The 15341-nt window shown below is 29.7% G+C and overlaps 2 protein-coding genes across 4 annotated transcripts; both read right to left on the reverse strand.

Annotated features, from left to right (window-relative positions):
- Window positions 1-8927: 8927 nt before the first annotated feature.
- Window positions 8928-11401, reverse strand: LOC122515510 (DNA primase small subunit-like). 3 transcript variants are annotated; one of them, XM_043632892.1, is made up of 7 exons: window positions 11002-11401; window positions 10447-10545; window positions 10216-10366; window positions 9980-10149; window positions 9694-9889; window positions 9390-9597; window positions 8928-9305 (listed from the first exon to the last, which is right to left on the reverse strand). In XM_043632892.1, exons 2-7 carry the CDS (start codon window positions 10526-10528, stop codon window positions 8946-8948), a joined length of 1167 nt encoding a protein of 388 aa, XP_043488827.1. In that variant the 5' UTR covers window positions 10529-10545; window positions 11002-11401; the 3' UTR covers window positions 8928-8945. The 3 variants fall into 3 exon arrangements, with proteins under 3 accessions (XP_043488827.1, XP_043488828.1, XP_043488826.1); XM_043632893.1 differs by lacking the exon at window positions 11002-11401 and adding an exon at window positions 10631-10771; XM_043632891.1 differs by lacking the exon at window positions 11002-11401 and having other exon boundaries at window positions 10216-10473.
- Window positions 11402-12811: 1410 nt separating this feature from the next.
- On the reverse strand, window positions 12812-14432 carry LOC122515511 (60S ribosome subunit biogenesis protein NIP7 homolog). The gene is made up of 3 exons (XM_043632894.1): window positions 13604-14432; window positions 13263-13488; window positions 12812-13188 (listed from the first exon to the last, which is right to left on the reverse strand). The coding sequence occupies exons 1-3, from the start codon at window positions 13657-13659 to the stop codon at window positions 12928-12930; spliced, it is 543 nt and encodes a 180-aa protein (XP_043488829.1). The 5' UTR covers window positions 13660-14432; the 3' UTR covers window positions 12812-12927.
- Between the last annotated feature and the right edge of the window lie 909 nt (window positions 14433-15341).

A 15341-nucleotide genomic window follows, 5' to 3' on the forward strand; every position in this document is an offset into this window, starting at 1 on the left:
TAATTGCTGAAAATCCTAATCTAAGATTTGATTATTATATAAAAATGTTCTCTCATTAATCTAAGCGGGCTATGACTCTACAAGTCATTTATAATGACTTTTAAAAAGATTTTAAGAATTTAAAAAAAAATAATAATAATAAAAATCTCGGACGACTCTTTCGTTAAATGGCTGTTCTAATGAAAGAACTGGGCTTTGAGCCACCATATAACAGCCAGAGTCTATCCGTCGCGAATGGGTTTGTCTTCTTGCTCATTTTTTAATTATATCGAAAAATAAAATCGCGATTAAATAAACTAAATACGAAGCAATGCATGTAAGACATTTATTACATGCTTTGTTGGACGAAATCGAGTAAATTAATACTCGATTTCACCACTACTAAACGCGAACGAAACACGTAATAAAAAAGAAAAGTGCATTAATTAATTGCACTGTTAATTAAATGAATTTAACCGATGAGACAAGAAGACCTATCCTGATCTAATAATATAACATACAATAAAATATACAGTTTCATGAGCAATTTCAAAAAAGGACTAATCCTTTTTTAAAATCACTCATGTGCTCGTCAATAATTTTTTGGAATAATTACAACCAGTAACTCGTGCCGATTGGGACCTTTCATCCTCGGCATGATTGAGCACCGGAGGGACTTTAAATTTTTACTCACGACCTGCTAAATGTTATATTACATATATATGGCATTTTAAAATAAAATGACACATGTATGCAATATGAACAGATAGCATTAGAAGTTCTGCGGTGGCTCCAAAACACTCCTACTTCGTAGCAAATGGTCCAGCTGCATCCCTCGTCCATCAGACTCATGGGAGAATTCCTCGATGCACTTTTCCTCGCACTCCCGTGACTCTAATATCGCGGTAAACGAATATAAGAAACTATAAAAGAGTTTCTTATCGCGAAACCGAAATTTTTCTTATACGGCGAACAACACTGAATCTACATACGCGATACGATTTTAATTTAATTTACGCCCGGTCACTGACTCTATTTCGCGATTAAAATGTTACTTTAATTATTCGTACAAACACTGACTCTACAATCTAATTCAAAGACTGCATTGCACGCAGTCAATGCAAACACAAAAATTTCACTCCCGATAGGCGGTCACTTCACTGATGCACTTCACTGACTCTACTTCGCGAACAGTCTGTACGACTGTTTTCAAATTAAAAAACTATAATTTTATACGAACAAACTCTAATGCAATTAACTGCATTGCTCGCAGTTAATTGAATATATAAATCTCAAAAATAACGCGAACGCGAACGCGAACACGAACGCGAAACGCGACCGAATTTTAATTAACGAACGATCGTGCTTCTAATCCGTGATTTTAAATTATAATTATAAACGATCAAACACTCCCGTTACATTGCTTCGCGCACGAATTGCAATGATGTCCTGAAACAGAAAATGAAAAAGAACGATTAATATCATCGTCGTAATCAAAAACTATTAAAAATTTATCATAGAAAATGTTTCATAGAAAAATATACTTACTTCTAATCTTCATTGATGAATGCACGATGGGTCTCCTACCCTTAGGGTGACGATGACCGAATGCACTGACTCTACTCCGCGATAAAAATTGTATTTTAATTATTCGAACAAACATGACTCTACTTCGCGATAAAAATTGTATTTTAATTATCGTACGAACATGACTCTACTTCGCGATAAAAATTGTATTTTAATTATTCGTACAAACACTGACTCTACTTCGCGATAAAAATTGTATTTTTTAATTATTCGCACAAACACTGACTCTACTTCGCGATAAAAATTGTATGTTTTAATTATTCGCACAAACACTGACTCTAATTTTTTGAAACTGCATTGCGCGCAGTTCAAAAATCAAACACTAACACTCGCTTACCTCTCTGAAAACAGAAAAAAGAATAAAACGATTAGAATCATTGTTATCGTTTCAAAATTATGAGTAATTATTAAAGAAATGTTTAATAGAAAAATTAATTTACCTTTTATCTTCAGTGATGAATGCCTGATGGGTCTTCTACCCTTAAGATGACGATGCTGCAGTCGATTCGAACGAAAACGAGAAACATACGAGTTTTTTATCGCGACCACGGCGGCACTGACTCTACTTTTTACAACTGCATTGCACGCAGTTCAAATATCAAACACTAACACAAACACTTAGCCTTCTGAAAAGAGAGAAAAGAAAAAGACGATTAGAATCATTGTCTTCGTTTAAAAATTATACAAAATTATTAAAGTAATGTTTAATATAAAAATTAATTTACCTTTTATCTTCAGTGATGAATGCCCGATGGGTTTCCTACCCTTAGGATGACGATGGCACACGTATAAACCGAATAAAAGAAACTTTCGGAGTTTCTTTACCCGAAAAATTTCCGATTTTTGTTTAACGATGCAAACACTCGAGTACCTCATTGCCTACGCGCTCGATTGCAATGATGTTCTGAAACAGAAAATGAAAAAGATCGATTAATACCGTCGTCGTAATAAAACACCATCGAAATTATCATAGAAAATGTGTGATAAAAAATTATACTTACTTTTAATCTTCAGTGATGAATGCCCGATGGGTCTCCTACCCTTAGGATGACGATGGGTGGACGGTAACGAAAATAAAAAACTATAAAAAAGTTTATTATCGCGAACGCGAACGCGAACGCGATCGAGACGTGCTTTACCGACCGCACTGCACGTCAAAAACGTCTAAAAGAATGCACAAGATTATTGTTCCTATAAAATAAATCGAGTATTTTAATGTGGGATATAATATGAAGGTAGTATTAAAGGGAAAACAATGTAATGAATTGTAATATGATATTAATTAGGAAAATGAAAGAAACTAATTATCATTATAATGTTAATGGTAAGCGGTCTTTAGCTGGATTTTACTTGCAATGGAATGTATAACATATAAAATATGTTAAACATTATACTGAAAGTAAAATACCATTGCCCGGGTCTAACCACGAGGAGGTAACCGCTTCCGAAGACCCACGAGGGATGTGCATCCTGAAGATGTCCCCATCCGAATTAAATTGAAACAATAGAAAATGAAAGTCCCGAGAACGTTTTTTAATGAGCCCCACTCTTAGGCCCCACCCTAAGAGTTTTATTCGGAAAATTCTTACAATTACTATCGAGAATAAAAAGAAAAGTTTAAATACTGAATAAGAAAATGAAACCGAGGAAGTGCATCTGAATAAAAATCAACTAACATCGGTGATTTTATTTGGAAACTAATATACTTTAATATAATTTCGATAAAAACGCATACAGAGATTATAATTAATGAATATTTTATACATAATAATTGTCAATCTACTTAAAATATAGTGTTATAAAAATAAATGCATAAAATTTTTGGTTGATCCGTGGCATCTGTAAAAATAAAGAAAATACATTAAAAATAACTATTATACATGTGCAATGCTACGAGGAAAACAATACATGGATTAAAATACTTCATTTATATTGAGAAATAATTATTTTATATTACCGTTTACCATTACTCTGTCCTCTTCTAGTCATCTTCTAATCCACTTTCCTCTCCTCTTGGACGGAATGGTTATATGAAACAATAAAGTGATTAAAAATATTCATTTACTTATAGAAATAATTATTTTTTACTACCATTCACCATAACTTAGTCCGCTTCTGGTCCATATTCTAATCCACATCCCCTTCCTCTTGGTCGGAATTGTTATCTGAAACAATAAACGAATTAAAAAAGTTCATTTACTTATGGAAATAATTATATTCTACTACCATTTACCATAACTCAGTCCTCCTAAGGTTCGTTTCCTTCTTCTCTTGGACGGAATTTGGCATCATAGTTTATCCTGCAAAGAAAATATTAAAAGGAATAGGAAAAGAATAGGGAAAAGTAGAACTTTTAAGGTGGAACTTTTCACGATTTTTGTTTTAAGTGGTTTCCCCCCGATCGGACTAATCCACTGACTCTAATTTTTTTTACGAGAAACCTAGGCTTCACGCGACGATCGACCATTACTCTAACAGCAGACGGTTGAGGCCTGACTAACGGATAGTGACCGAATCGCCAACGCGTGTCGCTTCGGTCCCTATGCTAAATGCATATTTATGCATACCAAATCGCGAATAAAAAAACAACGCATCCTAATGATATATATCGCGAGGGACCTAGGCTTCACAAGACGACCGACCATAGTGCCAACGGCAGGACCGGTGAGGCCTGACTAACGGATAGCGACCGAATCGACTTAGTGTCGCTTCGGTCCCTATGCTAAATGCATATTTTATGCATATCAAATCGCGAATAAAAAACAAATCTAAAAGTTGTTCCACCTCAAAAGTTAAGTAAACTCACGTGAACGCATGCTAATTCATGTGAGCATACTTGATATAAAGGAAAAGAAAGAAAGTGAAAGAAATAGGGAAGGTATGATGGTTAATGGGGGAAATAGAAGGTAAGGACTACCTGTAAAAATGTAAGAATTATTAAAGAAACATTATAAAGTAATTAGTTTCTGTATATTAAATGGATAGAAGGAACTAAGGAATGGGGTAAAAGAATATGGTATTAATTGGGAAGTTAAAAGAAACTAATTACAATTATAATGTTTAAAGTAAGCGGTCTTTGGCTAGATTTTACTTGCAATGGAATGCATAACATATAAAATATGTTAAACATTATACTGAAAGTAAAATACCATTGCCCAGGTCTAACCACGAGGAGGTAACCGCTTCTGAAGACCCGGGATGTGCATCCTGAAGATGTCCCCATCCGAATTAAATTGAAACCAAAGAAAATGAAATGAAAATGATCATCCCGTGAATGATTTTTAATGAGTCCCACTCTTATGCCCCACCCTAAGAGTTTTATTCGGAAAATCTTTACAATTATTATCGAGAATGAAAAGAAAAGTAAAATACCAAGTAACAAAATGATAAAGAAGGAGTAAAACATGAATGGAATCGAAGTAACATGGAACCTGTGAACAAATAAAATACATTAAATATAAATGTTACACGCGTGTAATGTGCTAAGGGGAGAAGAATAAATAGATTAAAATTACACATGTAATTATAAATTTAATTATACATTTAATTATAAAAATAATTATCTTACACTATCCTTTATTATAAGTAAGTCCTCGTGCTGTCCTGGTGTGGTCATCCTCCTATGTAACCTGCAACAAAAAAGCAAAGGGATCGGGAAGAAGTTGAAAAGTAGGCTTTTTAAAGTGAAACATTTTACGTTTTTTTTTAAGTGGTATCCCACCGGTTGGACTAATCCACTGACTCTAATCTATATTACGAGGAACTTACGCTGCACGTACAGTTTGCCACCGGTACTATATTTACTGCAGGCTTGAAGAACTTAATCCCTGGGCCCGTCTTACTAATAGCGCTGGTAGACATCCCTTCTAATGCAGTTTCAGTTCCTGTGCTACGTGCACATCTATGCTTGCAAAATCGCGTGTTAAAAAAGCAAAGTAAAATAAAAAAAAAATAAAAAAAAAGGATAGGGAGTTTCACTTTAAAAAGCTAAGGGTAGGACATGATTCTATCCTTGGGAGAAAGATAGAATCAAGGCTCGCGTGGGCAGGGTCGCATCCCTGAAGTAAATTCCTTCTTAACAAATGGCGCCCTTTGCGAAGAAGGAATCCACCCGCTACCCATTGAATTGTTTCTAAAAAAAAAATAAAATTTTAATAAACACTTAATATTAAATTTTATTTAGCCAGTAACAATAATTGTAAAACAATCTAAGTAATCGAAGAATTTTATTATTATGTTTCAACCAAAGAACGCAACCAAGCTGAAGAAACAGTCATCTAAAGTTATAAAAATAAATTCATATTAAATTTATTTTCTATTCAAAATACGTTAATAGAAGAGTATATAACATTTAAAATAATGTATGTATATGTTTAAGCAATTATATATAATAGCAGAGAACAATACTTTGTTCTATACACCTTAAATAATTGTTAATTAATCGATAAAAATGTCTATTGTTGCTTAAAAACTCGGAGTATATGTTCTGTGATCCCTCCTCCTCGAAATTCACCGTTGATCTGAGTAATTATCCTCTGTTAAAGTTTTTTTGGTGAAAGTTGTTTATGTGACTTCCGAAAATTGCGCATGTGTATAAAAGAAAATCAATAAAATTAATCAATAAAATTTAATATTATAACGCTCTCATTTTAATATTCTTTTATTTTTTGTATAATTGTTTAAACTAATGTACATTTTTTAAACGTTTCCGTGCAGTGGTAACTTTGGTGGGGGAAATTTTTATCTAAAAGAATATTAAATTAAAATTGATTAATATTCAAAAATATGTTAATATGTATGTAATGCTTATACTAGTACATATGTGTCTAAATAATATGAAATATAAAGAGAGTGCATTAGTGCATTATAATAATTGTTAATTAATCGATAGAAGTGTCTATTGTTGTTAAAAAACTCGTAATATATGTTCGGAGCTCCGTCCTCTTCGAAATTCACCGTTGATCTGAGTAATTATCCCCTGTTAAAGTTTTTTTGGTGAAAGTTGTTTATGTGACTTTCCGAAAATAGCGCATGTGTATAAAAGAAAATCAATAAAATTAATCAATAAAATTTAACATTATAACGCTCTCATTTTAATATTCTTTTATTTTTTGTATAATTGTTTAAACTAATGTACATTTGTTGTAATGTTCTTGCGCAGTGATGATTTCGGAGGGGAAGGGTAAAATTTTCATCTATTAAAACATAAAATCGAAATTAATTAATATTTAAAGCACGTCAAAAGTTAGGTAATGTTTAAATAAATATATATGCGTTTAAACAATCTTAATTATAATATTAATTCATTAAAATATTAAAATAATTGTTAATTAATCAATGCAAGTGTCTATTGTTGTCTAAAAGCTCGGAGTATATCTTCTGTAATCCCTCCTCCTCGAAATCCACCGTTAATCTGAGTAATTATCCTCTGTTAAAGTTTTTTTGGTGAAAGTTGTTTATGTGACTTTCCGAAAATAGCGCATGTGTATAAAAGAAAATCAATAAAATTAATCAATAAAATTTAACATTATAACGTTCTCGTTTTAATATTCTTTTATTTTTTGTATAATTGTTTAAACTAATGTACATTTGTTGTTACGTTCTTGCGCAGTGATGACTTCGGTGGGAAGGGGTAAAATTTTCATCTATTAAAACATAAAATAGCAATTAATTAATATTCAAAGTACGTCAAAAGTTAGGTAATATTTAAATAAATATATATGCGTTTAAACAATCTTAATTATAATAAGAATTCATTATAATATTAAAATAATTGTTTATTAATCGATGCAAGTGTCTATTGTTGTCTAAAAGCTCGGAGTATATCTTCTGTGATCCCTCCTCCTCGAAATCCACCGTTGATCTGAGTCATTATCCTCTGTTAATGTTCTTTTGGTGAAAGTTGTTTACAGGACCTTCCGAACGTTGAACACGTGTATAAAAAGAATAATAAGCCTATTTAATAAAATTTAAGATTAAAACGTTATCATTTTCGTATTTTTATCTATTTTAAGTAATTATTTTTATGCTTCTGCGCAGTGATGACTCCGAAGATAAAATTCTGCTGTAACATAAAGAGAGTGCATTAGTGCATTATAATAATTGTTAATTAATCGATGCAAGCGTCTAATGTTGTTTAAAAGATCGGAGTATATGTTCTGTGATCCCTCCTCCTCGAAATTCGTCGTTAGACTGTGCTATTGTCCTCTACAAAATTTCTTTAATTAAATTTTATTTATATGACTTTCTTAACGTTGCGCATGTGTATAACGAGAATTTTATTTGTAATAAAGAGAAATTAAGATTAAAACGCTCTGATTTTAGCATTTTTTCATTTTTATGTAATTGTTTAAACAAATGTACATTTTTTTTAGTGTTCCTGTGCAGTGGTGACTTCGGAGGGGGAAATTTTTATTGAAGAGAATATCACATCGAAATTATTTTTTATTCGCCTTATTTTTTATGTATATCTTCTTTAAAAGAATTATGCAACTGTCGCGACATAATAATAATATAATATAATAGTAGTTAATGCGAAGTCTGTTATTAAACAATTACCGTATATAAAAGCAGTACATTACTATCTAACTGTTTTAAAATTATCAGCTGCATATAAAGAAAGTTTATATTTTTCACGTAAAGATTCCTTAATGATTAAATTATAATTTTTCTTAAAAATATATTGTAAATACTTAAACTTTAACATTTTACTTAAATATGATTGACTATGAAGACAATTATTTAATTCAAAAGGTAAGCAAGTAAGCTATTCGAGTGAGCCACTATAGTGGCTCATTGACCTGGAAAAAATAATCGCAAAAGCCACTTTAGTGGCAGGCCGGCTAAGGCGATATCGGTAATAGTAGTGCTCTACCTTTATCTTATTTACCGTCGATAACAGTAATTTTCTACTCTGAAGAATATCGACAGTCGGTAATTGCAGTTTTCTACTTTCACGACACCTGCCGTCGGTAATACTTTATACTAAGGTTACCGACGGTCAATTTTATTAAAATAGAAAATGCCATTAATAATGGTTGATATTTTAAAAATAAGAACCTACTAATATACGGCAGATAATTTAAAAAGTGTGTTTCGATTTTTCAATTATTAATAGCTGATTAAATAATTAATTAATAAAGTGAGCAATTATGGATTTTGATTGAACAATTATTGAGGAATTAAGAGCACTTTTTCATGTTTTCCGCTGTTGCGGTTCTATACCAACTTTTTTGCAATAAACTTTACAATTTCTCATCTACACACAAACACATGAATATAAATTTATATAAAATATAAAATGTATTATAATTTATAACAATATATATAACTTCTATCTCATAATAGTATAAAAATAATTTTCAATTTTAATTGTAAAATTATTTTTCCTCTGAAACTACTTCCTCTATAAATTTACGAAAAATAATCATAGGATACCTTAAAGAAGTCTTATTGTAATCAATTATAAAACGTAAGTTTTCCATAGTCGATTGTTTTTGACGTATAATATTTACTTCTGCCACTATTTGATTCATTGTAAAAGAAGTTGTCGGGTCAAACTCCTCAACTTGAGTGATATCAAATGGCAAAGCTATTTTTCCTGTCTCATAATGTATAGAAAATGGACACCTCAATAGATGTTTGCAATCCTTTGTTACATTCACGTCAAATCTGGGACCACAATAGTGTAATTTTATATGATCTAGATATTCTGCCAATCGTTTCCAATACTCTAATTGCTAAAAAAAATATGTATAAAAGTATAATTTAGCACATATATGAATGATCATTTTTATAAGTCAAATAATTGCAATCATGCGTACAGAGTCAATCGCAAATTTATGATATTCAATAAATCCATTCCACCTATCAAGGCTGGTTGTTTTTTCTTTAAATATTTTTTTTACATCTTTCCGCGCTGGATCAGGAAGTAGAGCCAAAAAATAATTCATACCTTCCTCTGTACCAAGTACATTTTGATCTACGATGCATAGAGGTACAAATTCAGGCTCTATAAATGAAAGCATGCATCTGTATTTGACATAAAATGAAATATTTTATCATTTATCTCTCATCTCTTAAAATTATTATTAAATATGATAGAGGTAAAGCAAATAACTACGATACCTATCGTAATAATTCAATTTTCTTAGACGAAATTGGCCATTCTTAAGAAAACACTTTAATAATTGGTTTTTTAAAAAAGTTATAATTGCACTTCGATCATATTCATCCAATTTCCTAGCTTCTCTATCACAAACCCAACAATGTATCCCTCTTCTGCCAGAAAAGATCCATAGTATCTTATTATATCCAAGAGAATCTATAAAAAAAAAAAACGAATTAATATACAAATCTTAGAGTAATATTCTTTGCTAATTTTACTTAATGCTTCTAATGCATGCATACTGACCCACTAAAAGCTTATTTAATATTTTACAGGCAATAACAATATATTTCCAACACCTTTTACAGATGTCCTTATTTTGACAGCATGTTCTGACATCGTTATAGTCAGAAATATCTATATCGAAGACTAATTCCCTTTCTACAAAGGTTTTGGACATATCATTTTTCTTCGGTCTGAAATATTTTCTTTTTTTAATACTAAGAATACTTTCATTATTAAAAGTATAAAACCCTGCTTACGGCACATTGTAAATAGCTCCAATATTTATCGCTGCTGGTTTTTCTTTTAGAATAATTGCTCTAAAATGATTAGGAAATTCAAAAGTCAGATACCTTAGGTACACACCTTTTACAAGTTTTATTGAAAATTCTCTACGTTGGAGACAAGCGTCTGAAAAAAATAAATTAAATATTGCATACAATTTGTTAAAAAAATTTGAAAAATATATGTAATCATTTGTAATTCTATACCTTCTTTGTAACTCAACCATTTACAAAGATCCATCGCAGGGAAAACATATGTGAAATACGTTCTAAAAATTGCTCTATCCATGTTTCAATGTTTACTGACTGCAACAGAATAAAAATTTATCAATAATTAGAAAAATACATTGAATGTGCCTTTAGTACCAGTATTTATATTCTATAAATATACCCTAATAATAAATCTCCAGTTTTCCCTCCTCTTGGGGGGTAAGAACAGTCTCTACGTAATCCCTAGGTATCGTAAAAGGCGACTAAAAAAAACATCCAGGAGAAATAGAAAAATAAAAAACAGAAAAACGTATAAGACTGTTTTTTGACATTCATTAGACACCATTTGGAGAATAGTGCTGGATGATACAACATCCAAACTATCAGTAAGGTGCGATGACATTACACTCATGGTAACTGATTATGAGACAATGCATGCAGTAGACAAACAAAATTGATGAACATATCATGCGTTGTTTCTACGTAACAATAAAAATAAAAACAATTAAGTCTGGAACATCTAAGAAAAGAAACTAAAAAATATATACTCACTTTATAATCCTTGTTTCTGGTTAAAACTTATTAACTGTTTGAAAACCAGGGTTCGTTGGAAAAATCTTGTAGAGAAGACCTAAGTGACAAAATGACATTTGTCTAATTTTTGTAGAGAATAATCCAACAGCGCAATAGTGCTCGTCTTTTATTACACATTGTACTTTTTTTCATCATGCAAGCATTAATACAGTGTAACACTTTTTCTCTTGTTTTTGTTTTGTATAATTTAAACTACCTTAGATTCGAATTAGTTGAGTATTCCGCCACGCATGTGCATAGCGCTATTTAAATCTATAACCAATCATCGCACACATAAATTGCAACTATTTTTGCGCTAAATTTAAAAACATACGAAGTAGATAGAAATAATTTATAAATGAATAAAACATTTATTATACAATAATAGATATTTTATATCATTTTCTTTTTATTCTTTATATTTGATGCACACAAAAAACAGGCCAAACGATCTTTATATCAAGTCTCCTTTATTCAGACTGAAAAATATAGAAAAAGATCCACTATGGGTTTCCCTTTCTTTCCTGACGAAGTTTCTTCATGCAAAAAATATAATCAATTGTTATTTTTAATATAAAAATATAAGGAATTAATTATTCAATAAATATGTTAACATATACATTTCTCTATAGATATTTTGTATTTTCCCACGTTGATTTTCCTCCAATGCAAAGTCCACCAGAACAATCAACAGTATAACAGGGTCTATTACCTAAATGTGATCTTATATGTATATTAGAAGTAGAAGTATCTATAATAAATTTTTTGGAAGGCCAAGGGTTGTTTTCTTCTTCCTTATCGTTAATTTGATCATATTTATCAATACGTTGAGTTTTTAACGAGTAGAAAAGATCTTTAGGAAGTTTATCTCGTTCTGCCAACATTGTACAAATTTGAGTCAAATCAATAATGAAATTAGAATTAGGTGGTAAATCTATTTCATTTGGTTCAAATTTTTCATCAGGAAAACAAATTTTCTTTTCTCTTTCTTGCGCTCTTATTAAAATTTCATCATAAATTGGTACTCTTGTGCATCGGTATTCATCAGGAAAATTTTGATTTTTAAATAACAATGTTTTTTCATCGATTGCGAATTCTACAGTACTATATTTACCAATATATTGAAGTCTTAAAAAAAGTGCTATCATGCCAGACATCATATGTTCTTCATTTAAAAGAATAAATTTATTTTTAATAACATATGGCTTCGGCATGTAATTAGTATCATTTGTCGCCATTGTAACTTGGTCGCATAAACATCCATGCAAAGGAATTTCTGCTTTGCCTAAAGGATCTTTTAGGACTTGGTACGGACATATCGATATACCTTTTATTTTATAAACGTCTAAAGTCAACTTAGAAGCTCTCATTGCATTTATCAACTCACTTGGAATCCTTGGAAATAAATGCGTTTGTCCGCAATTAAAATTAATAATACGACATTTGGCATCATTACGAATTTCTTTTGACTTTTCCATTTTGGTTAATTCGTATTCATTTTGAAATATTCTAATTAGAGGAAAATCAATGAATTTCAAATCTATTCCTAAGTCAGTTAACTCTTTTTTTTGTAATTTATCAATGTAAAGAGTAACGTCATTCACAAATATTTCTAACGTGAATAATTGTTCCTCTTCTGTACTCTTACAACTGTTGCTAGTCATGACGAATGTAACACACAATGCAGTTTAATAAATTAAAGCATAATGGAATGAATATGTAGTTATTTCTATCTTATAAATGAATAATTAGGTATACATTGTCTGAATAAAATGATAATTACAGAAAATTTTGACAGATTTAACTATACTTTCAATTGTTTTACTTATTCATTTTTATATAAAATATAAATATAACATCCTACAATTTTTATATACAATGAAATGATATTTAGAAACCTCGGAATTATAATAATGTATCCTCGGATCGAAGATATTCCCCAATATCTGCTTGATGGAAGCAGATAACTGCCATAGGATCTGCATTTTTACAATCCAATGTGCTCTTCGCCATCACACCAAATCCCAGAGGTATATCGTTCATAGAATAAACGACTACACCTTGATACCGTCCTGTATTTTCCGTTATACGTCCCAAGCCAGACTTTAAGACATTATGTCCATATAAAAATTGTTGTTCCGCAGAGGATTTAACCCAAAGCTTATGCTTGAATCATAATGTAAATTAATAATTATTAACTGTAAGAAGATGACCGCTTTAGTATTTTTATTCAAACTTACTTGAGCGTATGGAGCAAGATAATGTAAAGCAGTTATATGTAATTGAAATTTGCCCGACTTGGTGAACTTTCCAAGACAAATACCTAAACTAACTAAATTATCTGGATTAACTGTATCAGCTAATTTCAAAATCTTTTCTGAAACATAATACACTCTATCCTTCTTTTCACGAAAACAATATGTGCTGTCTGGTCGGTCTATTAAATTTTTTATATTTTCTCCAATACTGTAAAAAAGAAATTAATAATTGTAATAACTAACAAAAAAGAAAATTAAAATAACCTATGTAATTCCTGTAACAATTTTTAAAAATACTTATAATTTTTTAAGAGATAACTCACTATTTTTCTAATTTTTCAAACACAAGCTTTGTTCTTTCTCCTGATAAACGTCTCATATTTGTTTATAAATTAAACTACTTGAATTTAAAAGTTTAGATTAAAATAGACACGATGTCCGATGCACGATGCACGTTGCACGATGTATGTAAACAGTATGTAGGAATAATTAGGTTAGTCTAACCTCTCTAACGTGTTTGAGCATGCTGCCACAATCTAAAAGGACATTGAACTAACAGGAAGTAGTATGAAAACATTAGATTGCGAATAGTACGTATTATAGTTAAAAATATATGATAATTGGTATTAAAATGTATTAATTAAAATATTAACCTATTAACATTCGACAATTTTAGTGTGTATGTACAATAATATTATTTAAATAAAATATAGTATAACATTTTCTACTATCATTCTCAACATTTTACTTATTTAATCCTAGATATTTATTTTCAACCAACATTAGGTTTTAATAATTAAAAACTTCTTCTCTTTATTTACATTCATATATTCGTCATATTATTCTACAATTTTAAATAAATGTATTTCATCTAATCAAAGAGTTCATCTAATCTAATAAAAGAAAGAGATTTAGTATTTTTCTTATTTTTCTAACGTAATTTAATTTTTGTGAAGAAACAACTTGCTTACGAATCATATTTTTGTTTCATATAAATTCTCTTGTATACAAATTTACATGATCGTGAATTTGGTATTACTTATAATGATGTATACATACTACATGTTACAGCATCGACAATTAGAATTTATAAAATATTTTATAAAATAATGTAATTATTTTCATTTGTAATATAAATTTTGTTAACTTAATTCATTGAATAACTTAAAAATATATATTTATATATGTATATATATATAGCTAAACAATGCATTGATAAAAAAAGATAAGAAAGCGTGTTATTTCATTAAAAAATAAAACTATAAAGATTATAACTAATAAGTATATAAATGTACATTTGTGTTTTTAATATAACGCATAAAAAGATTTTAAATGTACAAATATTCATTCGTTGAACTATCAAGTTATTATACATTTATGATTTATAATCAATAATAATCAGTTACTAGTATTGGAATTATAAAAAAAGATAATTCTTATATTTAAATTTTTGTTTGCAATGTTTAGATTAAGATAGGATCTATCAAATGTTTACATACATTACCAAGAATTTCTTTCTGACGTTAATATTTTAACAACTATTAAAGAAAGCGTATATTTATTCTATAGAATGCATATTTGAAACTTTTGGCAAACATACACTCAAGTACGATAAATCAAATAAGAAAATTATGATTCTTAAGCGGCATTGTCATATGTGCGTATAATGTATTTATAAGTTCATAGATATTAAGCGATAAAAGATATTTGAACGTAGTAGCACATCTTTGTGTTCTATCCTGTTAAGTTGATTTAAGTTATCATTTAGCTGGACGAACTTTTACACATGGATTTAAAAGAGTAGGATTACAAAGTTAATGACAAAATCAATCCTAACCATTATTAAAAAATATCTATAATACAGTCATAATAAAAAAAAAAGTATATCTAACCATAATACAATGAAAATAATAAACAATTTGTCTTAGTTATTATGCGATAGTAGTTGGATTTTGTAAAACTTTCCACTCACAAAAACCTTTAGATTTGTCTTTTCTCTTTTCTTTTAATATATATATATATATGAAATTAATACTTGTAACTGTCTTCATTTACTTATCA

This window comes from Polistes fuscatus, unplaced genomic scaffold (genome assembly GCF_010416935.1).
Source record: "Polistes fuscatus isolate 324 unplaced genomic scaffold, CU_Pfus_HIC Scaffold18, whole genome shotgun sequence".
Lineage (NCBI taxonomy): Eukaryota > Metazoa > Arthropoda > Insecta > Hymenoptera > Vespidae > Polistes > Polistes fuscatus.

Bases quoted from the DNA above. Each gene is read 5' to 3' on its own strand.
- LOC122515510 (XM_043632891.1), bottom strand. From the start codon at position 10,466: ATGGTTGAGTTACAAAGAAGGTATAGAATTACAAATGATTACATATAT. The intron at 9,598-9,693 runs GTATCGTAGTTA...TGTCAAATACAG, and splicing joins AAATTGAATTATTACGATAG to ATGCATGCTTTCATTTATAG. The intron at 9,306-9,389 runs GTACGCATGATT...TATTTTTTTTAG, and splicing joins ATAAATTTGCGATTGACTCT to CAATTAGAGTATTGGAAACG.
- LOC122515511 (XM_043632894.1), bottom strand. From the start codon at position 13,659: ATGAGACGTTTATCAGGAGAAAGAACAAAGCTTGTGTTTGAAAAATTA. The intron at 13,489-13,603 runs GTGAGTTATCTC...TCTTTTTTACAG, and splicing joins TTTGAAAAATTAGAAAAATA to TATTGGAGAAAATATAAAAA. The intron at 13,189-13,262 runs GTAAGTTTGAAT...TTATGATTCAAG, and splicing joins ATCTTGCTCCATACGCTCAA to CATAAGCTTTGGGTTAAATC.